This window comes from Aspergillus oryzae, chromosome 1 (genome assembly GCF_000184455.2).
Source record: "Aspergillus oryzae RIB40 DNA, chromosome 1".
In the NCBI taxonomy this organism is placed as follows: domain Eukaryota; kingdom Fungi; phylum Ascomycota; class Eurotiomycetes; order Eurotiales; family Aspergillaceae; genus Aspergillus; species Aspergillus oryzae.
Window position 1 is genome coordinate 44,629 of NC_036435.1, and position 23,969 is coordinate 68,597.

Genomic DNA, 23,969 nt, shown 5'->3' on the forward strand with positions numbered 1-23,969 from the left:
GAGAATATCATGACATTCGAGATTTCTACTAGAATGACGCTGGTCAGCTGTTCATCGTACAAGACGAGATGTTAAGGGACTTTCGAGAGCTGATAGAGGCACGAACATCCTGAAGTGCAGCACCGCCTAGATAATGAGCAAGGATCTCATCTTTGGGGGTTTAAGATTAGTTTGATGTGCTAGCATTAGTGCTGAAATATGGATGAAAAAAGTAGATAGAAACTATCCAAAACATCTGTCGTCGTCCTAAGGCAGTCCCACGCATTTTAATTAAAGAATTTGCAACATTCAAGTTTCTGCCGACCATTGACGAACGGAAATTGTAACGGCGGTTGCCTCAGGCAACTATATTCCGCCGGGTTACCTAACGCACAAATGTATTTATGTCAGAAACGCGCAGAGGATTCCGATCCTCAAGCGATTCGTTCTGTTATACTAGATAGGGGAACTGCCATACAATCCTGAACAACCTTTAGCCTTCTAGTACTGCAGTCTTGAAGCCCGCTGGCCGACCGCGCTCCGCAGGCGTACCGCCTATAGATAGTAGTACACCGGAAGAGCGCTTACATAAATTTACTAAATTGGGACACGATCAAGCAAGAGACTCCCATGAAGGGAAACCCCCCTGTTTGATCTTAAACATTATTCCAGCCACTGAAACTTATGCTAGACCTGTGTCAAGTTCCTCTCGGAAGACCCCAAGGGCGTTAATCATACGATTCAGGCCCAGCCTGAGATACTCCTTCTCATGAGCGAAGACGATCCGGTACCAGCCAGGCACGTCGCCCCCAAAGTCAGCTCCCAGTGCTAGGAAGATCCTGTGCTTCAGCAACTTCTCTTGGAGTTTAGTCTCGAGGGCCCTTGCGGCATTTTCAGATGACACGTTTGCCTCTGCTTGCTTTTTCAAAGTGGCATTCACTTGTCTTCGGATAGGATCAAATAAATCGACCCAAACAAAGAAGCCAACATTCCCGCCCTTCTTGTAAGGGATCTGGTGGCTTTCCAAGAACCGGATCGTGATGGTATAGTTTTCCGCTAGGCGCTGGCGATTTGTTTGTATAAAGGATTGCACCCAGGCATCGTCAGAGAGGATACGCGAAGTGGCCAAGTCTGACAGAGACGAAGGGCAAGAAAAATACGAGTTTGCCTCAGCAGCACGGAGGAAGTTCACATTGTCCTGACTGATCACGCAGCCAAGTCTGATACCATTGGAGCCGAAGTCCTATACCAAAGTCAGTATATCCCACCAAAACAACATAGCCGAGGCTCGTACCTTGCTCATTCCCCAAAGGGCATGCACAAGGCTTGGGTCAATCAGACCGTCTTTCTTGACAGAAAGAACTGATGTGAAACTAGGCGCATTGGGAAAGTCTGGGTTCTTCCAAGTTGATAGAGCATAAATCTCGTCAGCGATGAGGTGTAGATTCTGTTTTTGACAAAATCGCATATAGGCCTCGAGGACCTCGCGAGTGTAGCAACGACCTGTCGTAGTGGATTAAAAGATGTGTAAAACATCCGAGGGTATGTACTCACCTAAGGGGTTCTGCGGGTTACATAGCAAAACGGCCTTGACGCGAATCCCTTGGCGTTGGGCGTCCGCAAGAGCCTTCTCATAGATGCCCACCGTCTCAGGACCGAAAGGATCCATTTCACCAAAAGAAACACCAATTATCTTCGCTCTTACCTAGTGTTAGCAGATTCAGTATGACGTTTATCCGGATGCCAGCCACTTACCCTACTCGGTAGCCCAAATCAATAGGGAAATTACCATAGTGCGGGCGCGCAAGCAGGACGCCGTCATCTTTGTCCAGGAGACAGAACCCGGAAAGCTCAATTGCCTGGCCCACGCCAGAGGTGACAAGAAGCTGGTTTTGATAACTGGGTTGACGGGGTTGAAATAGCGAGTAATGAATCGCGCAATCGTATCTCGAAGGCGATGGGAGCCGGAAAAGCCGTCTCCGTAAGTCAAAGAATGGCTGTCGACGGTAAACTTTTCTGGCAATGAGCACATGTGACGTGCGAAGACTGAAATCACTTACATTCTTGTTCATATGCTCGGTTATCTCATCGTGCATCAGGGTCTGCACAGGATCAGTAATTGATGTGCTTTGAACTCTCTTAAAGAGAAATTGCTTACATTCTCAGCAACACCAAGACTAACTTATCCGCCTGGATTCGTATCCGGGTGCCTCAGGTCGCAGACAACTTCCAATAACGGGATCTTACTCTTCGGCTCAGCAAACACCTCGCCTCTAGCAGAAAGGTTTGTCTTCTGGAATGCCATGGTGGGTCTCAAAAAAGGAGTGATTGCGGTGGCAGAAAAGGAAATTTGTGGGAACGTTTTGATATCGAATCCGACTCATGCCAGGGATCTCACACTGGGTTTCGTACATCAAGTCTTTATAGCAGAGCGATTAGACTTCAGTATCGGATATAGATGGACAGTCTAGCCTATCCGACGTCACTACGGCCGATTGATAGCCAATCCTCGCTATTGGAAGGCCAAAACTTCCTCCACTTTCATCAATTTGCAACTTTTGCATCGAAAGGTTTACTACTTACAGAGTGAGTAGGCCTCAAAACGCGGATCGGGCCGGGTCGGATGTTCCGCCCCCGAAGAGCCGCTCAAGGGCTTATTCACAGGCTGTTTACATTTTGACGGGGCCGTGCAGTCCAGCTTTACACTTCCCGCGCAGGATATGATGTAAATAGCCACTCCGGACGCGTCTCGCTGACCCCCGGCCCCCAACTACTGATTAGTAGGGTACGACTTGCGCGTAGTAATGGTGAGTAGGTATAGGAAAGCAAACTATTCGAACATCTACTAGCGTACAGGGAGGGAGCGAAAACGATGCACCAAATTAGAACGTTAAAACGGGACCTGATAGTAAGAATGAGGCTAGAACGAAGGGAATAGAAACGAAACACGAATAGGATGTGTACCGAGTCGACGCACTCGGATGGCCAGACGGACAAATTTGGAAGGTCGATCTCTGGGGCTTCCACGGAAGGAAGTATCCTGTGGCAACCTGTCGTTGAAGCGTATAGAAGGAATATTCCCTGGGCCACACAGAATTTCCTAGAGATAGTGACCCCATCAATCACACGTGTCTGGAAGCTTGACTGTGGGTACGTGCAGACTCCATGCCTTAAATATGGATGGGATGATGGGTTGCCATTTATTCCACCCAATGAATAGCAATATGGTCCATATCGACCTACAATGACAGTCATATACCAGTAGACCCCATAGAGATGGACGACCACCGATTGGAACTACAGAAATTGTTTAACTTCCACACACTCGTCGAACAAAGAGCTATCCATTGTAGAGCAAAGATACAATGATTCTCCTTCAAAGACACTCCACCAGACCCCTCTTCTTGCCACGTGTTGCAGTGTAGCAGTGAACATCTTTCAGATGATATTCTAACTCCACCAGACTGCGAGTCCTCGTCTAAGAGCCTGGTAAGTGACCTCGTGAGCTCGGCATCTGCATATTCCTTCCAACTGAACATTTGGAGATCGAGACCAGGCATGGAAGCCCTGACCAACGACCCCCAGACACAAAACCTACACATCCTCCTCATCCAAGAACCACCACTCACAGCATACAATACACATGAGAACCAATGCGCCTGGCATCTCTACCAATCAACTTGCCCAGAGGACATCCCCAAGAACCGCAGTTTACGTAAACAGAATCACCTCAACGACATCACACTGACCGATCAAATGCAATCATCCCTATTACAGCAGTTAATAACATCTACAAACTCTGTTTTAAACCCATTACTTATATAATCATTTAATAAAAAAATATTATTCATTAATAAAGATTAAATGTTTGAGCTGCTCCAGTAGAAGGGCTCTCACCATACATCGCCGCCTATCGTCGTTACATGCGCTCACTGCGCGCCTTTCATGTAATGCAAGTTAGCTTTTCACTGATGCGTGAGGGACTTGTGCCGGTGGATTTGTCGTAGGTCTGTTATTTTTTTGGGAGCACACAGGGTATCAGCAGCAGAAGCAACTGAATGCCTACGTCTAGGACTAGTACCCTTGTGACCGCTGTCCAACATATGCGCATACTATGAATCGGTCTGGAACGCTACCCCAGGCAACTAATGGTCTCTTCTGCCAGATACCACTTCGAGCTATTGACTTATATGGCAGAGCCTGCAGCAGAAAGAGGATGGATTGACGGAATAAGATACAAACGAAGACCCGTAGGGATCGCTCGTCGGACCCCTCTGGACATAATATATCTCTGTTCTGCAAAATAGGTGTCATCATATTAAGCCCTTAATTAACCGACTGTGGGATACTCTGGCAATTGACCGGTTAAGATTGAAGACCTCAACGTCTTGCGGAGGCGTCAATTTGTGGGACGGATCAGTCGCCCCAGCCTCAGAATGCAATTTGCTAGGGCGACACATGTGCATCATCAAGCATCAAGATGCTGCTGGCACACATGTGGTCAGGCTTCTCTTGCCAATGGGAACGCTTTGTTCTTGCTGTACTGAGACAGCATCAGAGTCTTAAACACCAACACCCAAGCACCACTCTGGGATCTCAGAGACCAAGGAACAAACAGACCATGAAGACATTCACAATCATCAGTTGCCTCGTTTCGCCGGGCTGGGAGCCGTAAGTCAGCCCGTTGAGATGACTCCAACTTCGCTTCTACAACGGACTCGCTTCTTCAACACACTGCTTCCACATAGCCGATGTGACCTCGCCGTTACTGACAGGGAGAACTAGGTGCTCGGAAGAGACGCAATACAACTCGAGTTTAAACCTAACACGGGCAATCGAGTAAGGGGTGGTAGTACATATCTGCAGGGATGACGCGAAACCACTGTCAGAAAGCGAATAGGTGTTGAACATGACTTCATACCCTATTGCCAATCACAGCAGTGACCTTCATTTGCGGGCCGCATCTGACCCAGTCACGGCAGGGCTGACGGGAAACAGGATAAAGTAACCAAGCCTCAGTGCTTCCCGGAATACCGATTTGCCCGCCTGGACAAGATAGCAAGCAGCATTGACCATCTCCGCGATGTTGCTGCCCAAGACACCATCTGTGTGGCGCAGCCAGGAAATTGCGCTCACTCATCCTATCTGGGACACTCCTCCATTTTCATCTGCAATCAGATACAATCAAACGATCTGAGATGGGCAGGAGGCCGCGGCTGACAAGATGCCACAGTTAAACTATCCCATCCAAACAATGTGCATAGACCTCATCGACGCCGCCAGGCAACTGCCCGCAGCCTGCCATTTTGGAAGCAATTATACATATAGCTACATGACCAACACGACCTCGGGGTCTGACAGCTATCCATATCTGGTAGCCTTTGGCAACAACTATTCTTTTGGTTCGCCCTGATTTTAGGACAACTTGATTTCGTTGTTGCGTCCAACCACTTAGAGTGTTTCCAGGGTTGTTGCGGGGGTAGTGGTGCCAGTGATGGGATCGACAAGTAGCCTCAGAATAAGGTCTTAGTCGTTTCCTTTCCTTTTCCATAAAGATGGTTATATTAAGTTATTTTGAGTGATCCTGTTTGCACTGAACACCACGAAGTCTACCGCAGTGAATGTTTCTGCTCTCGGGCAGAGCCACGAATATTTGTGCAGTATTTGCATATTTAACTTGGGAACGTGATCAGTCGAATGTGCATTTTTTTTTTTTGCCGTAGTTATTTGGCAGTTTCTCCAGTTCTGGTTAAATACAATATTGACCCTATATTATCTCTCTCTATCTAGTATTAGTAATTTTAAATTTTAATAAATATCTAATAAAAGTTTTTAAAAATATACAAAAACTAATACTTAATTTATAGAAAAATATATTTTTTAAAATAGTAGAGAATATAGAAATTAGATATTATAATAGTTAGTCTTTATATTATGAATTCACTCTATAGACTATATATCTAAATCTATTCTTTGAAACCAAATCTTCTCGCCGTTCATTTCCGGCTCCAAGTCTATTCCCACCTCGCTCACTAAGCCCTTTACACCAATTCGAAACTCCGCTCGCACCCTTTCATGATCGCGAGGGTCCTGGTTTCTCTCCCTCAGCGATGCCAACCAGAACTCCCCACTTACATGCTCCATTAAGATCACAATCGGCACCTCACACGTCAGTCGATCCGCATCGAGGCCGAAACCATCTATATCCACCCTGAGCTCCAGCCTACCATACCCCGGATGCTCGTACAGGCCCGCATACTCCCAAACTCCGAGCGTAGGCGGTATTGGTACGACAGGCAACCTAGGGTATAAAAGGTCCTTCGCATGTGCCTGCTTCTCCCTCCATGTGGCAATTCTCTCTGAAATCTGCTGTTGCCAGTCCACCCGATCGTGGGATGGGATTCCAAGCACCTGATCCAGTAGATGCATATACAGCACTACCTGCACGATATTGCTCGTCAGCGTAGTGTTCCCTGCCATGACCAAGCCCCACTGCCGTCGTGGAAGATACATCATTGTGCATCCATAACCAGCAACACTACCATCGTGCCAGATGATATCTTCACCATGGTAGTTATCCCGTGTCCAGCCAAGTGCATACAAATGCGTACCGGGGAACATATTCGTCGGGTCCTCAGCAATAATCGTACGTGGTTGTATGAGCGCTGCATGTGCATTTTTGCTCAGGGGCCCGCTACATGTTATCATACATCGAATCCACTGCGCATAGTCGACGACACTACTGATCATGGCACCAGCGCCAGATCCGCCGATGATGTCGGGGCATGGTTCGGGGGTATATTCGCTTTTGTTCGCGTTCCAGGTGTAGCCCTGTGCTAGGATATTGTCGCCAGCCTGCGCATCATCACGTGTCCAGTAAGTGCTGTCCATGTGGAGGGGCGTCCACACGCGTTGAAGCAGGAATGTCCCGAGGTTCTCCCCCGTGAGGGTCTCAATAGCATGGGAGACCGCTGTATACATGAGATTGTTATACATGTATTTTGTGCGCAGCTCGGCTGTAGCTGGGAGATATCGCAAGATGCGGACTGCGTCTTTGATGCTGCCGGGCGATGCTCCCGTTCCACCATAGTGGCGGATATGATCGGGTATGCCTGAGCGGTGGGAAAGAGCGTCTTCGATGGTGATCTGTGCTGTGGTGTACTTGTCCTCGAGGACAAAGTCTTCGCGGATAATAGATGCTAGGGGTGTCCTCCAGTGGATCTGGTCTGCTGTCGTGGCCATTCTAGTGCTATTCTCTCCGTGGTGGTTATTGATGTCATTGATAACCAGGGACATGGCCGCTGCGGTGAACGCCTTAGTCGTACTGGCCATGTAAAATAGGGTATCAGGGGTCGTTTTGGTGTCAGGATACTCGGCGATTCCGTATCCCTGCAGACGAGTTAAGACAAATGTTCAGTAGCAGTTGGTAAGGGGCATATACTTTAGAGAAAGTCCTGAATCCGTCAATGACTGCGATGGACATGCCCGGGACGTGCCATTTTTTTAACAGGACATGAACCAGCGCGTCGAATTCGGGGGTCAGAGGGGAGTGCATCATTGCGAATCAGGTTCCGAAAAGATTATGCTTCTCTCGAAGGTGAAGGCGGGGTTCAGTCTTAGGAAGATTACCCTAGGGCGAATAATCCTTGCTAGTGTGGAATGGGATTCACCGGAAGTTAAATATCTCCGCTCCAATGCTTGAATATTACATTCTCAGATACAAGGTATCCTTCAAAAGGACACTTTGTATACACCGTTCTGGGACCTCACGTTGCCTGAGACTTGAGATATTACGTCTTCGACCATATACCTCGTACTTGAATCAGAGGTTCGCCCCGGCCAATTTGCCTTAAGACTACCGCTAGTATTTCATTTTTAATTTTGCTAGGTTTGTATCGGTTATTAGCTGATGAACTTCTGTTAATATATATGTCTTTAGACGTCCGTATTTTAGTGTTCGCGGACAAATATAAGACCAACGTCGAGGTCGTTATAAGGCAGTCAAAAGCTCCGAGCGCCACGTTATATATAGAAAACTTAATATTTCTATATATATATCTTATTTACATATATTTTCTTCTATTTTAGAGACCCTTTGCATCTCGCTACTTACTCTTTTTAATAAATTTATTATAGATATAGAAATACTTTAAAAGGGTCCACGACTCGTTCATGGATCTTGCTCCATTCACCGTCCCTGGCTTGAGTCTTGAAGGCGATTGTAACGGGCATGACAGGTGCCTTTCGTAGAGGTTGCTGTGTGATGTTCGTCCGAGCGGGGAGTGAGCATTTTCTGACGTTGTCCTTCGAGTGTGCCGGGGGCCCCGAAAAACCCGCCCCTACGGCTGACTAAATCTAGCTAACGGTCAACCGACGATTTTATACCAAAAGCTTGGGTATTTATCGGCAAGCAGTCTCTCTCCCTCTGATCTGACTGCTAATTGCACATCGAGTTCGCGGTTAAAGCTGTTGACAATATCAGCCGGAAGTAGGTTCTCTAGAATAATAGAGTCATCCGTTTTGATGACTTTGGAGATTATGTCGATGTCTGTATCTGCAGATAGTCGCTGAACCTAAGGCTTGGGAGTATCGATTATGGGTAGAATGAGGGCTATTTCTCCTTGACTATAGTCGTGAACCTATCTCAATCATTGAAGACGAACCGGAAGACACCCAGTTAGTTGAAGCTCGGGGGGAGCGATGTTACCAGTACTGTTCTGATGCTTTAAGCGTCACTTAATTGACCTTTTGCATATTTACATCCACTTGCAGGTGGGATAGAGTATTTACATTGTAGAACATTGTTCAAAAGAAAAAAAGAAGTGGGCGTTTTGTCACAGATACCATAACTGCTTGTCCATTCCCCAGTGATAAGGCTGTGCAATGTCATCAGCAGTGAAAGCTATCAAGTCCAATTGCCCACCCATCACTGTAGACCTTTAACCAATGCACTATGTATCTGTGTTGGCGCAGGTAAAAACGCTGCTGTTGGTATCGTTATGAATAGCCGTCCCAGACGCATATAAGCCCAATACACATAAGATGAGACCGATCAGGGCAATTCCAATGTTCAGTATGGTCAGCAGGATTTTCTTTGGGCTGGAAAGCCATTGGCCATAGTTCAGATGCAACCAATAAATCCCACTCAGCCCATAACTGAACCAGCTCGCGAACAGGGCACTCTGGAGAGGCGTTAGGTATGTTTGTTGGAAATTCTGAGGAAAGGGTGACATACAATCAAGCTGTTTAGATTGCTAAAAACAGGAATACCCTCTGAAATGATCCAGGCGACAACCCAACAGGTCAGGCCGAGTGCGAGCCAAATACTGACGGACTTCCAGCTGCGACTGTGTAGGAGGTCCGATTTGCGGCAGGCCCGGAAATAGATATATTTCAGACCGATGTGACCGTTTACAACACCTGCGCCGACGATCTGGATCCGGTTAGCAATATTCGATGGGTTGGATTAATCAGTTCGTACCGTTGGGATGGCAATGCCGTAGGCAACCTTTTTCATCACAGGTCCGGCGGAGGTCAAGGCAGGAGAGGCAACGTCAGTTCCAACATAATAATAGATGACGACCGCGGCAGTGAGATATAGGCAGATCTCAAAAGACTGCAACATGAGTAAGGACTTGTTGAAATCCTTAGGATTCTCCATTTCAGCAATGAGACCAAAGAAGGCTACATGAGCGCAGTAGGCGAAGACAATATTCGACACTGCCTGGAACCCTGTGTAGAGATTTGTCTCTACCGTGGCATGAATAACCCGATTAGGGTGATCCTGTACGCCCACGGAGATCATGGTAATCATGACCGCGCCGAAGATGCTGAGAAAGGAAGCGAACGAGACCCACGTCATTCCTTTCATCGTTCGCGGGATAGATAACACCATGGAAATGAGCATGCCGACCACGCTAAAGACGATGGAACAGGTGCCGTGCTCGGTGATTGTATTCATCATGACACGGAAGGTCAAAATATGACTTCCCATGACAAAAATGCAAAAGAGAAATTGACCGAGACCGAAGAGCTCACGCCCAAAACGGCCGAGCAAAATTTCTCCGGCATCTGCCAGACTCTGAATGTGAGGATAGCGCTGGCGAAACAATCCAATATTGTAGCCTGTGTATAACGCGAGAAGGCCGAGACCGATGATCAAGATAACACCCCTAGTTCACTGTCAGTCACCGGATGTGCATCTCCCTCCCTCGTAGTACTTACGGGACGAAACCCAACGTGGCCACGGCTGCTGGCAGAGACAACACTCCCAAGGAAACAGATTCGCAAATCATAACTACCTTCTCAATTAGTGATAGTGTTCGATGCCTGGCGATGATACTTACGCAGGCCGCATTGCCTATTTACTCAAGTTCTTAGCCTGTGACGAGCCTTGCAGGGAGAGGGGATACATACCACCATGTCAAGGTTTTGTACTTGATCTCAGCATCCTCTTCACTTCCGAATGCATCCTGGACTTGGCCAGCCATGATATCCCTCTTCTCGGCATCTGCATCGAATTCATCCTCTTTCTTGTCCACCCCGTGATTATTGGGGTACGCTGGTAAGACATCCATGGTGTGTACTCTAAGCGACCTGGACGAAAGACAATGGGATCAGGGGAGAGCGTTGTAAGAGACTAGTATATATATAATCCGTATACGAGTGAGATCCAAGTGTGAGGAATGTGAGGAAAGTGTGGGAAGGAGTAGGAGAAGAAAGGCGGGTAAGACGGGGGTACCGTTCCCATCAGACGGTGGATCCTGGGGTATTTGAAGCAATCTTGACTAAAACCGCAGTAGCTCATCGCCAGTGCGGAGTAGTATGATTATTCCCGCATTTTGCTGTTCTTGTTACATAATTGCACAGCAATTCTACGGAAGACGCTGATAATATGTGGGTCAACTCGCTCCACACCCCGCCACGATTATGGGCCCATGAGACATTGGAAAAGACGTTCTCCATATTTTCCTATCGTTTGCCGCCCTTGTCGCGTGGAGACTACGTTGCTTCCCAGACGTACTCCACCGTCGACACAGAGGTGCGGTGGTATGGCCTGATATATGTCGTCCAGTATGTTTCCAAGATGACTGCAATAGATCTTGTGGTATTTAAGGTTTGCAGGCATGCTATTAAACCTCGCACTAAGGAAAAAATTGGCTCTGGGTAGGAGGCGAGGATTGGCTGGGTGGGTTCTAGCCTCGAATAGACTTTTTTGAGACCATTCTAGAAGGACGAGAAGGAGGAACGGTTGCACCCTTCAATCCTCCTGCCCACATCTAAATTAGGTTACTAGCCTAGAAGATCCTGTGCCAAGTTGATCTCACTTGCTGAATCCTCCCCAGTATAGTTTATCATATTAATTCTCATCTTACCCGCTATATGCGACGGCCAACGGACGCCGATGTAACCTCTTGGCCCAAACACTTGTGAGACCTTTCTCCAAACAACACATCAAATATCCAGTCACCTGTTTAGGGAGACGTGACACGCAGCCGACCAAACCCGCTTTCCAAGCACCATGATAGCACTCACCAGGTGCCTGCTTCGGTGAGCAAGTATAACATAACGGGGATCATGAACGCCGCGTTTGACTCCACCCGCAGCGAGTATCCTATTGGCAGTGGTTATCAGTTCCTGGTCTAGTGCCCAAACCCGGTACCGAACCTTCGCTGTGATCCCGCAGATCGGACGGAACACGCGGCAACCTTGTGGCGATGTCGGCTTGCTATCTTATCGGCACGAAAGAATTCTTCCAGGTGGGAAGTTATAAGTTATAGTCGGGCCTAACTCGGCCTTTATTATCGCCTGTACTATACCTCCGAGTATAGAAGAAGATAACCATATCTTAGGCAACCTTGTATTTGGATTTCGGAACGCGCGAGTCCTATTGGCGAACTACCGTTGCCGAGGCACGCGTGCAGATTTCTCCCAGTCGCCACCTCGACGTGCAAAGGCAGAGACAGAAGTGGCCTTGATCCCTCACGGAGAGCCCGAAGGCCATATTGATAAGAGATATGTGTGGAGCCAGCGGTAGCGAATAAAGGGTATTAGAAAAGACTCATGCAGTTGAGCGAATTGAAGGCAGATAAGAACCAATTCAGGCAGCCAGATACGTCTGTTCGAAAATTAATGGAGTAAACACAATTCAAGTTACAGTATCAGTGCGACGAACCCAATGCATATCGGATTTAGATAGTAAGCCGCATTTTCCCGCTCGATCTAAGTAAGCTACGCCTACCAGAATGTTGAGCCCCATATCTGCTGGCATATCTGCCAAGACTTAGACCACCCATCCAGGACAGTCGCGCCAATTAGAAACGCAAATCTATCGCGAACTAGTCGGTAGAACCAATAGCTTCTCTGGGCGTCAGCCACCTAGTCATCCAGAGGCTCAGCTAAAGCCAAGTTCAAGACACCAATACTAAGTCTACTTTGCGAGGGGCGTTTATCCGAATGAAAACGGTGTTGTATGGCGCCGACAGTCAAACAGACTATCTTAGCTTCTACTTGTATCCTTTGATTACAGAGCGACATACATCAATATATCGAGACACTTGATATATGATTACTATCTCAACCGTAGGGTCATGCCATGAAAGCAGAAAAAGTAAGTCAAAGTCCATATGAACATCCTTAGTACACATCACAATCCCTCCGGCATCTCAAAATCATTCCCGAGGAGACCAGTAAAGTGTGTGTTATACATCCCAATACTCTCAAGGCCCATTACCACTCACAAAACCTTATAGGCATGCCCAATGCGAAAGCAACAGACGCCAGGGCTAGAAGCTGCCGGCCGAAAAGAGCTGATTGTCCGGACTTCCCCATTCTCGAAAGAAATATCGTGCCAAACGTTCTACCCTACAGCAGCTTGTCTGCTACCTGTTGGAGTGCGACCATCGCACAAGCCTCATCGAAATCCCCACTGGGCGCACCACCAACACCGACAGCGCCGATTGTCTCATTTCCGACTTTGATTGGCACGCCACCAGCGAGAATTAGGAAATCATCAACGGCGGCAAGTTGGGCAGCGCCAGGATTTTGAATGTTCTTGACCATAGTACTGGTCGCGGTACGCGACGATGCAGCTGTATACGCCTTCCGGCGCGCCGCCTCGGGGGTGTGGATAGCTGCATTGTCAGCCCGAAGGAGCGCGCGCAGAACGCCCTCACGGTCAACTACAGCAGCCGATACGCTGTATTGCTTCTTGGCGCAGTCCTGAACTGCATCCTGGGCGATTTCGAGGGCGAGACTGAGTGGAACATTCTGTTCTTGAAGGAGTTTCGTGGATGTAGCGGTTGAGAAGGCCGCCGCCATGCAGCCAAAGATCATCCAGAGTTTGGTCATCATTTTTGCTTTTCTTCTTGGAGCTGCTCGTAGGGTACTCCGATTGGTGAACTCAGGATGATGATAGACGCAAAGTATCTTTCAATTAATGTGTTATGTAGGATTGTCGGGCAGTGAGAAGGACACTTAAGTAGAATTTCCAGCACAGACAACCCCTCAATCGGAGAACTACCAAGGCGCTGCCCCGAGACAAGAGCAGGGACTCTCCGTGATACTGAAGACTACAGGTTGCTAATGACCCACGGAATTCAATGCTGCGCCTCCATGAAAGGGAAGGGCTCAGGGTCCAGAAGACGGTGATCTCCCGCGCGCCACGCTGCCAAGCTACATGTACAAATTGGCTACCACGACCATCTGTCCTGTTACATTTCGCTAAATTCCGAATGCTGCCTGCATTTGCTATATGGGGTAAGGGTGCCAAGTGTGGGGGAGTGGAAATGGAGTTGTGGCTGAGCTTGTCAAGTCAGCGGCGGCAAAGCAATTCAATTGTGCTTTAGGCAGCGAAATTCTGAACCGGCTTTTGGGGCTTGCAAAGCATTATATCTCACCATCCGGCACCTACCGAGCGGCGCATAGCGCCGAACGCCGCATGGATGCACTGACATGACAGTGGTTTGCTGTAACACTTTCCAGAGCAGTCTTGAGATGCTTACAATCTGCTTGGAAATCTAGACCTCGGTATATCAAATCCGTCCGCCACCGTGACACGTGAGGCCCAACTTTCCTTTCGGTGGTTTAGGTTGGACCTCGGCTTGGACTGTTGTGGACAGAGAAGAACGGTGTGAGATATGAAGTGACGTTACAATGAATGACTTCTTTGGAACAGTTCACTCTTGTCATACTGAGATTAACAATACATCTGGAGCCGGTCTAACACTATGCATGCCCAGATATCTAGCGATACCTGATGTCAACTATCGGCATGAAGTCCTGGTATTTTTGTGCTGAAGTAAAGCCACGGACACTAGTTTGCGAGTCGAGCTGTAGTCCCTGTACTCTTATACTGTAGAGTTGGAACACAGATGGCTAATGAAGCACAGTGTCAACGGGAAACCTGCGTGAAGTCTAGCTTCCATCGAGGAATACGCTCAAGATGCTATATGAACTCTACAACGCCCCGCAGGCCTGGTCTAAAGTAATTCACACACTTGTGTCGATTAAAGAAGTTTGGCAGCGCGTCTTCAACGTCTACAGAGAACTCCTTCGGTTTCTGTGGGGTAGGGCGATAGACGCAGTCATTCGTCCGAATATATAGGCTCCCAGGTGATTGGTCGTTTCAATTCACACCTAACTATTATTATCAGGTTTTCAGAGGCTCGCTTTCTTCCCTTCACACAGCAACTAAACCTGTTCAATCCCTGCGATCGCACCAGGATACATCGCTCGAATCACCTCATCTCTATCGGTGGCGTGTCGGCAGGACGAGGGTGAGGCAGTTCGCTTCGTCGCCAGCGGCGTTCAAGTGCGTCTGCTTTGTCTAAGCCGCAGTTGTGTAGAGGATTGCAAAAGACGAAGATCTCAGGGCTATGTTCTTGGTGGAAATTTCCGCTAAAAGTGAGGAGGAGCAGGAGCAAGAGAAGATTAAAGGAACAAAGGTGGCGTATGTGCTATGCAACCCTCTCTTCGAAACAGGGTTGTATTATCGCATGGTGTATACGAAGTTCCCGAGAGATATTCATTTCTAGTATAAACGTTTTTAAAAGTCTCGGCTCCAGGTAAGATATATATTTCTCAAGCCACCGGTAGGGATCATTATTTTAAAATTACCCTACCTTCGAGGTCCCCAAGGGATTTAACATTTTCCAAGTTCCAAAGAATTCTATAAAGTAACTCAAGAGAGTTTTCTTTAAGCTTCTTGCTTTCTTTTTTTTTTTTTTTTTTTTTTTTTTTTTTTTTTTTTTTTTTGGTTTGTCGGTCGTCTTAACAAATATTATTCAGGAAATACAATGGCCTACCTCTATATTAGCCGAAGCATAAAACAAACCAGTACATACGACCATAGGGTGTGGAAAACAGGGCTTCCCGTCCGCTCAGCCGTACTTAAGCCACACGCCGGGAGGTTAGTAGTTGGGTGGGTGACCACCAGCGAATCCCTCCTGTTGTATGTTTCCTTTTTGCTGTTTCCAAAATGTTCTTTACTGATGGGGTAATGCGTATTTGACCTCTTGGCGGTCGCTTTGGAGTCTCTTTCACGACATGTAATTTTTCTGTCTATCAAGTAAGTAATCAGTGCTAGTTCAATTATACCATACAGTGGCTATCAATGATGTTATGGTTACCAAACAATGTCCTGTTTCATTTCAATATATAATCAAATCTGGAAGCAATGTGAGCGGAACTGACAAAACATAATCTTTAATACGGGGCTCCCTAATAGCGAACTTTCTTTGCTGATTTGTAAGTCTATCAAATACTACATTTTCACTGGCTGAAGGACCGAACTTCCGGGACAGCAACGTTGGTCTTCAATATAGAGCCCTTATACATCATTGATAATCGGAAAGATCCGAAGTTTTGAAGCATTTCTTTGTATAGATAACATATAACAATTAACGCCACGTTCCTATAGCGTTGGCAGAAGTAGTTTTTAGACAGTTGGTTCGATATTCGTCAAGGCTATCAAGAATATATATATATCCTTCATTGCTAGAGTAGCTTCACACTTGAAAGAATCATATAGTAGGTGCCTGTATAGGCGAAGATATCAAGCAAACATCCAGTACATATAGAGAGAAAAAGAAAAAGATAGACTTGTACGAGAAGTCATTTTTTGATAGAATAGTCTATCTATAAATAGGTGAGGCACCCCTTTTCTCCCCAAGCGCGGTCATTGGGAGCTTAGAAAGAAATGATATAATTGGAGTGATTCAGAAATAAGATCTAGTCATCTAGAGGTGAAGATCTGAAGCATATTGACTGAAGATGGGCGGAAAAATTGTGCTATCTTGAATCAGGAATAAATGACTGGTTGACAAAGACGTAGGTGGTTTAGGGAAGGGGAGTTACTCTCGATAATCGTCGGAAGAACAAAAAGCCTGGCTAACTCACTGACTATGCCTCGTAAGTACTGAGTGGTCATTAATAGAGATAGAGCTAAGCCCGGAGATTTTTTCGTATTGCGTCTCATTCTGAAGCGGTCCAAAAGCACATCGTATGCCAAATGTCAATGCGTGCCAATTATTTCGCCTAAACTAGTGGAGGAACAGCTAATCGTCTTTTAACGCTCGTGCGACTCAGGGCGAGGGGAAGAGAGGGTGTCGACTAGACAAGGTGAGGAGGTGAGAGAAAGCGAGATTATAGACGCCTGCTGCACATAGCAGCATCGGAATCATGAGCGAATCCCCCCGTGCTACTCTGACAGAGGGGGTAGGAATCGTTACAGCATATCACGGATCAACGGTCAACGCGACCTCTCTAGGTAGGAGGCAAGCACGAACCACGAAGTTACAAATGATGTTAGGAAGCATGAACCCAACTGAGCATCATACCCCAAACCCCTTCCAGAATATAACAGGGTGCGAGATGCTGCGAAGTCTGCGCGAAATTGGCGCGGACTTGGCACGGAATGCTAGGACCCCGCATCTCTACCTTCCATCTATTCTTTTTCTGGGGAAACCTGGAGTCAAACTATGAGTGTAATTAGCAATAATTAGCTTCCCTGAGGCTTGTAGGAGGAGGATTTGAGTCCACAAATTCTGCCCCAACTTGCAACAATAACAATGCTCGGTGCATTCTCGTTTCGCTCGCCCTTCTTGGTTTGCTAAGAGAAGATGTCGAATGGCAGGTGAGCTGTTCTGATCCAACTGACATCAACACGAGGCTTTTGATCATCTTATTCATAATTCCGTGGACCCGAAACAAAAACAAATCTTAATAGTGGGAGAATAGTTTGACAAAATCTGCACGAGGTTTTCCCGAGAGCATAAAAAAGTGGTGCCGTTTGGGAGGAAGACGGACTATCTTCGGCATAGTTTAGCTATACGCAACTGCCCCCCTCACTGACTCTTGGGCTTCCTAGCAGCTGACACAGTCAATTCCACTATGAATGGTTGATTTATAACGGAGCTTGATTTATTCTACGCTCCTCTCATAAATTTGCGGAGATTCGCTATAAAACACGGCATCAGTTTGGAAACACGCCTCTACTCACGCAACACATCGCGAAAGAAAATGGCGCCTTACAATACGAACGACAACAGCGCGATCCGGTCCGACGGAGCAGAAGAGTCTCCAGTAATAGGCGGAATAGCAATCAACGCCCGGCGCAACTGTTCAGCTCGACCGTCGGATCATGCAGTCGATACGGAATTCCTCATTGTCGGGGCAGGTCCTGCCGGGGCGGCCTTGGCTTGCTTTCTTGGTTCTCATGGTATGTTTTACTGCATTGGTATGACACTAGCTCCTTGGTACTAACGCTATGAAGGGCTGAAGGGCATCATGATCAGCAGCGCTCCAGGAACAGCGAACACACCCCGCGCTCATATTACTAATATGGCGGCACTGGGTCAGTAATCTGCCAAGGTAGCAAATAATGATCTGTTATTGATACATGGATTTGCCCATGCAGAGTGTCTACGGGATATTGGTTTATATGACGAACTGGAAAAGCTGGGATCCACGGGGGCAGATCATATGCAACACACACGATGGTGCCATAGTATGGCAGGTGAGGAGTACGCACGCACCCACTCCTGGGGAAATGACCCTAGAAGAAAGGTGAGATCAGTTGGTCCTTTCTTATTCTGTCAAGGAGGTAGATTGACGCAGGGCATAGGGGGATTATGAACTAGCTAGCCCATGTGAACCATTTGATCTGCCGCAGACGATCTTGGAACCAGTTCTGGTTCGGCATGCAGCTTTGAAAGGCTTCAAATGTCGTTTTGATTTCACGCTCGTTTCTCTCTTTAGCGACTCGAAGACCGGCTTGATCACTGCCAGTATTCACGATAAGATGACAGACAAGGAATACCAAATCCAAACACGATATCTTTTTGGGGCTGACGGTGCCAGGAGTGAGGTGGTGAAACAACTTAACTTGCCTCTGGTGGTTCAGCCTGGTCAAGGTATGGCAATCAACGTGCTGGTCAAGGCCGACCTCTCCCATTTAGTTAAAAACCGAACGGGCAATCTTCATTGGGTTATGCAACCAGATCGAGAGCACCCAGATTTTGGCTGGATGGGAATCGTTCGTATGGTGAAGCCATGGAATGAGTGGATGTTCATTCTATTCCCAGATCGTAACTATGACCGTTCTCAAGGCAAGCCGTCTAAAGATGCGTATCAAAAGAGAGTCCAGGAGTTTATTGGCGATGATACACCTGCAGAGATCTTGGACATCTCCACGTGGTATATCAATGAGATCGTCGCAGAGAAATATTCAGAGGGTAACATGTGAGTGTTGGCTTTGTCAGTCTGATGATCGTAATGACTCTAACAACGACGTTTTATTCCTAGATTCTGTCTTGGTGATGCCGTGCACCGTCACCCTCCATTAAACGGGCTTGGATCGAACACATGCATCCAAGACGCCTTCAACCTCGCCTGGAAGGTCGCATATGTTCACAAGGGGCTGGCGTCACCGTCTCTTCTATCCACATACTCCATTGAGAGACAGCCTGTGGGTCATTCGATTATTACCAGAGCAAATCAGGCATACCGCGACCACTTTCTCGTCTGGAAGGCACTGGGCATGTTGCCCACGGACTTGTCCGCACGGAAGGAGATTTTGGAGGAGTTGAAGAGTGCGACACCAGAAGGATCAAACCGCCGCCGTGCTCTGCATGCGGCAATCAAGCATACTTCTCATGAATTCCACGGATTGGGAGTTGAAATGAATCAACATTACGACGGCCAAGGTGTCTACACAGCTGATGAGCCCAACCCCTATGCGCCATCCAGACGGGCGGCTGAAGATAGCATCTTGTTTCATGAACCAAACACTTATCCCGGATCTCGATTGCCTCATGTGTGGCTCAACAAAGCAATCCCAGGAGAGCCTGTTTCGACAGTCGACATTGCTGGCCATGGCTCTTTTGTCCTCTTGAGTGGAATCGGGGGTGGGCGATGGAAGAAAGCAGCTGAAAATGTTGCCGAAACGCTTAAGGTTCCAATACAGGTGCATTATATTGGGTTCCGACAGGATTGGGAGGACGTTTACTTTGAGTGGGAGAACCTGCGAGGCGTGGAGGAATCTGGAGCCGTGTTGGTGCGGCCCGATCGATTCGTAGCGTGGAGAGCACCTGAAGTCCTCAAGGATACTGAAGCATGCGAATCGAAGCTTCTGACAGTTATGAGATCCATTCTAGGATTCCTTGATGTATAGCACTCATAATGCCCCGTTTCTGCCGGTCCTGGTCCGGCTGAAATATGATGGATAGGCGAAGCCATAGCTGTTACATGGACCAACTCTTCGGCTCCTCTTTGAAAATCTTATAGGCAAAGAATATACTGACAAGGGGGGTTATCAATGGCAGCCTGAGCCGTAAGAATGAATAAAAAGGGAGTATAATACGCTGCGTACAAAAACTTGCGTTGCAGCATCTGATTGAGATATTCATTAATTAAGCTATTGGCCAGAAATAATATACCTATATATTCGCCAAGCATTCCATGTGCTTCTCTAGTCAGAAGCTGAATATTGTTTCACATTATATTCTTCCTGGGTAAGTTTGCGCAAAACGAATCCACGCGAGAGATATTCCTCGAGGAGCAAGATATCACTCATGTAAAATGATGTGCAATGACAGGAGCTTTTTGGTAAACAACTTCATTGGAGGGCTCGGCTATCTACGAAGGCTGCTACTATCACTACTCCTGCGCGTCTAGGTAGGCGAAGGCACATGCTCTTATTTGTTGGATAATCACGAACACCATCCCTCACTACTTGCTACTCTTACTCATAGTAGACTTCGTTGATCAAAGTCCCGATTTTCTCAATTTCCACTCTCATATCATCGCCGTGTTTCAGGACGATCTTGGGGTTACGCATAGCGCCGATTCCAGGACCTGTTCCGGTCATGATAATGGTGCCCTTTTCTAGAGTGGTCCCCTGAGAGAGAAACGCAATAGTTTTTGCAATATCGAAGATCATTTCCCTTAAGGGTGAAAATGTCAGCTACCTTGGAGAGTTGACATGGTGGCAACAATCGATCCTTAAGATAGACTAACCTAGTGTTTGAGTCTTGCACCACATTGCCATTATGGATAGCTCTAATTTGCAGATTATGCGGGGTGCCGATGGCGGAGGGAGACACAAGGACGGGGCCCAGTGGACAAGATCCGTCAAGGCCTTTCCATCAAATTGAGTCAGCTCTGGGTAAATGACAGAACTAATGGACTTGGAAGATAATGAGGCAACCAGTCTGTCTCACCTTTTGAAAAGGACCACTGGCTGTTCTTGAACTGCTGTGTTCGAGCACTAACATCATTGCTGCAGGTATATCCCAACACATACTCCATGGCCTCTGACTCGGGAATATCTCGACCAGTCTTAGACAAAATAATCGATAGCTCTGCCTCGTAGTCGCTGGAGCCATCCTGTGCAATCTTGGGCACGTTTATCTTTGCAGGATGGGGTCCGTTGAGTGCCGTGCGCGGTTTGATAAAGACGACCGGTACATCCGGAATGGGCATATTCGCCTCTTTGGCATGGTCGCGATAGTTGAGTCCCATGCACCGGATAATGGGCACTTCTTCAATTCCAATGGGAGCCAGAAGCTGTTTTTGAATCGGAGTAGTTAGTTCCGAATATGTGATTCCAGGTGTTCACGATTGCGGAATACATACCCTGGCAATGTGCATAGTTGTGTCTGTTACCCTGCCATCGAAGATCGACCCTTTGATCAACTTGACCGCAACTCTCTCGCCGTTAAGTATTGCGATCCCAACATCTGGATACTTGTTTGGATCGACTTCGCCAAGGTGGGTTTGGCCATCTTCTTCGCCGATGAATCTCACGAGGTGTGCCCAATTAGGACCCATGTTTGCAAACTTTTGGGATCAGATATTATTCTGTAAGCCTAGACAGTAGTCAAGGATTATTCCTCACAAGAGTGCGATTGTCCAGCGTGAGCCATGGTGGCCTTTTTGAACTCCCCACGTCAGACCTTAAGTGGGACTAATTGATGCCGATGGCCCCCCCACTGCACGATTGAATTCATTACAAAGACACATGGAACTATTTCGGTCTATTTTCGCTCAGAACTTTAACTACTATGAGCCGAGTTTGGGTTGCTGGGAGGGTAGGGGAAGAAGTTGACCGCAAATGCATTCGGGCGGACCATCTTCGGTGCAATTTTCAGTCAAACGAGAAAGTGAACTCAAGACCTCAAGACTGGCGGCGTGGAATACGACTGGCACCATCCTTGCAGCTTGACGGGGGTAGTGGAAGTTAGCCATTGCGATTAAGACTCGCCATAAACTGATTCAGCATGAATAATACTCAGAAGGTATCCAGGCCTGTTGCCCGGATCTTCTTAGTGCGAATACAGGCAAATTTGTACTATCGCTGGGAGGGCTCTAAATAACACGGGCTGCAAAAAGGCACTGCGACGCTCCCATCTCTTGCCAATCCGGATGTACCCTAACAAGCCAATTTAGTTCTGCGGTAACACATTCCCTAACCTATATGGGCTAGATGGCTTTTTTATGGATTAATGCTGCTAGCGCTTCTATCCCGATCTTTTGTCTAGTGTTGGCCTATATTAAAGTGCAACATACAAAATGCCTTCCGATAATCTAACTGCAATAGTAGATTACAAATTAGAGTCATTTGCCCGAGAATTTCTCGTTCAATATTGATGGTGAAAACGGCTCAAACGAAGTCTAAGCGTGGCTGTCTAACAGACATATCATATAAATATGCACGAAGAGAATGTTACTCCTTTACTGTAGTAGAGGCAAGATATTAAGCGACGTACCAATCTTCACCTTCCTTAAGACGATGGAAAAGGACCTAAAATTGTTGCTACTGCAGGAAGGTAGGAGGAAGGTCGGGACCTAGTGACACATTAGAAGAATGGAACTATATTGCATCATGCCCAAAGGCCTACCCCAAACGTGCAAATTATCCGGTGTAGCAAGGGATCGATTCGTTTGGTGTTGGTCATTTACTAAATCACCATCCACGTAATGCTCGATGATGAAACGAGAGGTGTCAAACCTTTTTGATCAAATGTGTGTTAGAATTGACCTTCGAGAGAGTGGTATTAGGAGGCATACCAATAATCGAAGATCTGACTGCCCATGATATGACGTCCAACGCCCCAGCAGTTTTCATACCCCTTGCTACGGAGCCAGTCGTGACCCAGCACTTGTGTGTCGAAATCATGCGTTTCGAATGATGAGTGGTGAACGTGCGACCTAGGTCCCTCGAAGAAGAAAAAGCAATGGTGATCGACCAACTCAGAACCGCGGTCCAGATGGAGAAAGGTGGTTATATCTCTTCCGGTAGAATCGTGGATCAGCTGAACCATGTGGTAAAGGCTCTTGGTCAGTATACGCCGAGCCTCGTGAAGAGCCAAACCGCGGAGCAACTAACATCGCTTGCCTTGAAGTTGAATCGTGTAGTATAGAATTCAAACGCCTGCGCAAAATTGGTGACACACATTCCGAAATGACCTAATTTGTGCACGGGTGCAGGGCCTTTTGGTTTTCAAAGGTTCAGTAAAGGTTGCTAGGGATGAGGTTACTAGGTTATGTCCCTTACCCTTTTTGAATCGTTGTGTTTTGTTCCCTGGCCGGTGTTTGTCTGTTGGCTGGGAAGGTCAGAAGGTTTCCGATGAGTGAGTTATATGTATATATATATGAGAATAACTGACAAAATTGTAATCAAGTTGTGGAAGCACCTTCTCATCGGCATGGGCCTCTTGTCCATAAACAAGATGAAATGGAAACTTGTCGATGGGGTCATGGAAAGTGACGCAGCGGCCACCACCTGGCGCATTTCCTAAGTCGTAGATGCCTGTGGCCCCAGGTAACTTTGTCGCAGCAAAAAGATCAGATTCGGATTCCACGACAAAGGCTGCGCCTCCAAACCCATCTTGGTCGCCTTGTCGCGCACAGTACACAAATGGCTCTGAACTGGTGCCACGGTAATAGATATCATTGCCCACGCGCTTGACTTCCCGGAATCCGAAATCCAGTAGGAAGTGATGGGCTTTGTCGATTTCTCTATGGGTGTAGAAGACATGCGCAATGCGAGTGAGGTTAATGCGAGATTCATTACTTGAGGCTGTCATTTTCGCGACTTGTCTTGGGCAAAGATTAGAATACTACTTAGCGGTAGATTGTTGTTCCAGATGGAGACTCTTCAAGTGATATTTCCCTTCTCTAAATACCCCGGCCTTGCCCCACACAAAGTCCGAAGGTCTGGTGTGATCTTGCTTTTAGCGGTTTGGTAGTGGTCGAACGAGGTTCACGGACTCGAGCGAAATTGTCCCGATCCCGCACGGACTATCTTCGGTCTGTTGCTTAGAGCAGAAGAGGAACGAGCAAGCAGGGGCTTTTCATACTTTATAGGGGACCGGTTTCTCGCTGTACTTCTGGTCTTGGGACATTGGCATACGAACTAGAGATAGGTCATCCTTTGTCTTCGCTGGCTGGGAGTGGGATACCTCACTCCGTATTTTGCTATAGACTAT

General features: G+C 47.2%; 9 protein-coding genes across 9 annotated transcripts; 1 reads left to right on the plus strand and 8 right to left on the minus strand.

The window, feature by feature from the left end:
* Positions 1 to 661: 661 nt before the first annotated feature.
* On the minus strand, positions 662 to 2,011 carry AO090009000012 (pyridoxal phosphate-dependent aminotransferase; the record flags this gene model as incomplete). Its single annotated transcript, XM_023234356.1, is given in 5 exon segments — positions 662 to 1,222; positions 1,229 to 1,482; positions 1,534 to 1,679; positions 1,731 to 1,735; positions 1,769 to 2,011. Coding segments are annotated over 5 exon segments (1,209 nt in total).
* A 3,920-nt stretch (positions 2,012 to 5,931) lies between these two features.
* On the minus strand, positions 5,932 to 7,311 carry AO090009000014 (uncharacterized protein; the record flags this gene model as incomplete). Its single annotated transcript, XM_001816486.3, has 1 exon — positions 5,932 to 7,311. The coding sequence occupies one exon, from the start codon at positions 7,309 to 7,311 to the stop codon at positions 5,932 to 5,934; it is 1,380 nt and encodes a 459-aa protein (XP_001816538.3).
* A 1,619-nt stretch (positions 7,312 to 8,930) lies between these two features.
* On the minus strand, positions 8,931 to 9,943 carry AO090009000015 (uncharacterized protein; the record flags this gene model as incomplete). Its single annotated transcript, XM_023234469.1, has 3 exons — positions 8,931 to 9,161; positions 9,215 to 9,412; positions 9,461 to 9,943. 3 exons carry the CDS (start codon positions 9,941 to 9,943, stop codon positions 8,931 to 8,933), a joined length of 912 nt encoding a protein of 303 aa, XP_023088480.1.
* Positions 9,944 to 10,013: 70 nt separating this feature from the next.
* Positions 10,014 to 10,556, minus strand: AO090009000016 (uncharacterized protein; the record flags this gene model as incomplete). Its single annotated transcript, XM_023234529.1, has 3 exons — positions 10,014 to 10,151; positions 10,204 to 10,276; positions 10,396 to 10,556. 3 exons carry the CDS (start codon positions 10,554 to 10,556, stop codon positions 10,014 to 10,016), a joined length of 372 nt encoding a protein of 123 aa, XP_023088481.1.
* A 2,287-nt stretch (positions 10,557 to 12,843) lies between these two features.
* On the minus strand, positions 12,844 to 13,314 carry AO090009000017 (GlcG/HbpS family heme-binding protein; the record flags this gene model as incomplete). Its single annotated transcript, XM_001816489.3, has 1 exon — positions 12,844 to 13,314. The coding sequence occupies one exon, from the start codon at positions 13,312 to 13,314 to the stop codon at positions 12,844 to 12,846; it is 471 nt and encodes a 156-aa protein (XP_001816541.3).
* A 4,185-nt stretch (positions 13,315 to 17,499) lies between these two features.
* On the plus strand, positions 17,500 to 19,651 carry AO090009000018 (uncharacterized protein; the record flags this gene model as incomplete). The annotated part of the gene is made up of 5 exons (XM_023234631.1): positions 17,500 to 17,698; positions 17,753 to 17,833; positions 17,855 to 18,045; positions 18,104 to 18,720; positions 18,784 to 19,651. 5 exons carry the CDS (start codon positions 17,500 to 17,502, stop codon positions 19,649 to 19,651), a joined length of 1,956 nt encoding a protein of 651 aa, XP_023088482.1.
* Positions 19,652 to 20,221: 570 nt separating this feature from the next.
* On the minus strand, positions 20,222 to 21,309 carry AO090009000019 (uncharacterized protein; the record flags this gene model as incomplete). Its single annotated transcript, XM_023234679.1, has 5 exons — positions 20,222 to 20,334; positions 20,497 to 20,617; positions 20,700 to 20,730; positions 20,783 to 21,045; positions 21,115 to 21,309. The coding sequence occupies 5 exons, from the start codon at positions 21,307 to 21,309 to the stop codon at positions 20,222 to 20,224; spliced, it is 723 nt and encodes a 240-aa protein (XP_023088483.1).
* A 985-nt stretch (positions 21,310 to 22,294) lies between these two features.
* Positions 22,295 to 22,802, minus strand: AO090009000020 (uncharacterized protein; the record flags this gene model as incomplete). Its single annotated transcript, XM_003188943.2, has 3 exons — positions 22,295 to 22,326; positions 22,380 to 22,489; positions 22,549 to 22,802. The coding sequence occupies 3 exons, from the start codon at positions 22,800 to 22,802 to the stop codon at positions 22,295 to 22,297; spliced, it is 396 nt and encodes a 131-aa protein (XP_003188991.2).
* Positions 22,803 to 22,904: 102 nt separating this feature from the next.
* Positions 22,905 to 23,567, minus strand: AO090009000021 (uncharacterized protein; the record flags this gene model as incomplete). Its single annotated transcript, XM_023234778.1, is given in 3 exon segments — positions 22,905 to 22,971; positions 23,036 to 23,142; positions 23,148 to 23,567. Coding segments are annotated over 3 exon segments (594 nt in total).
* Between the last annotated feature and the right edge of the window lie 402 nt (positions 23,568 to 23,969).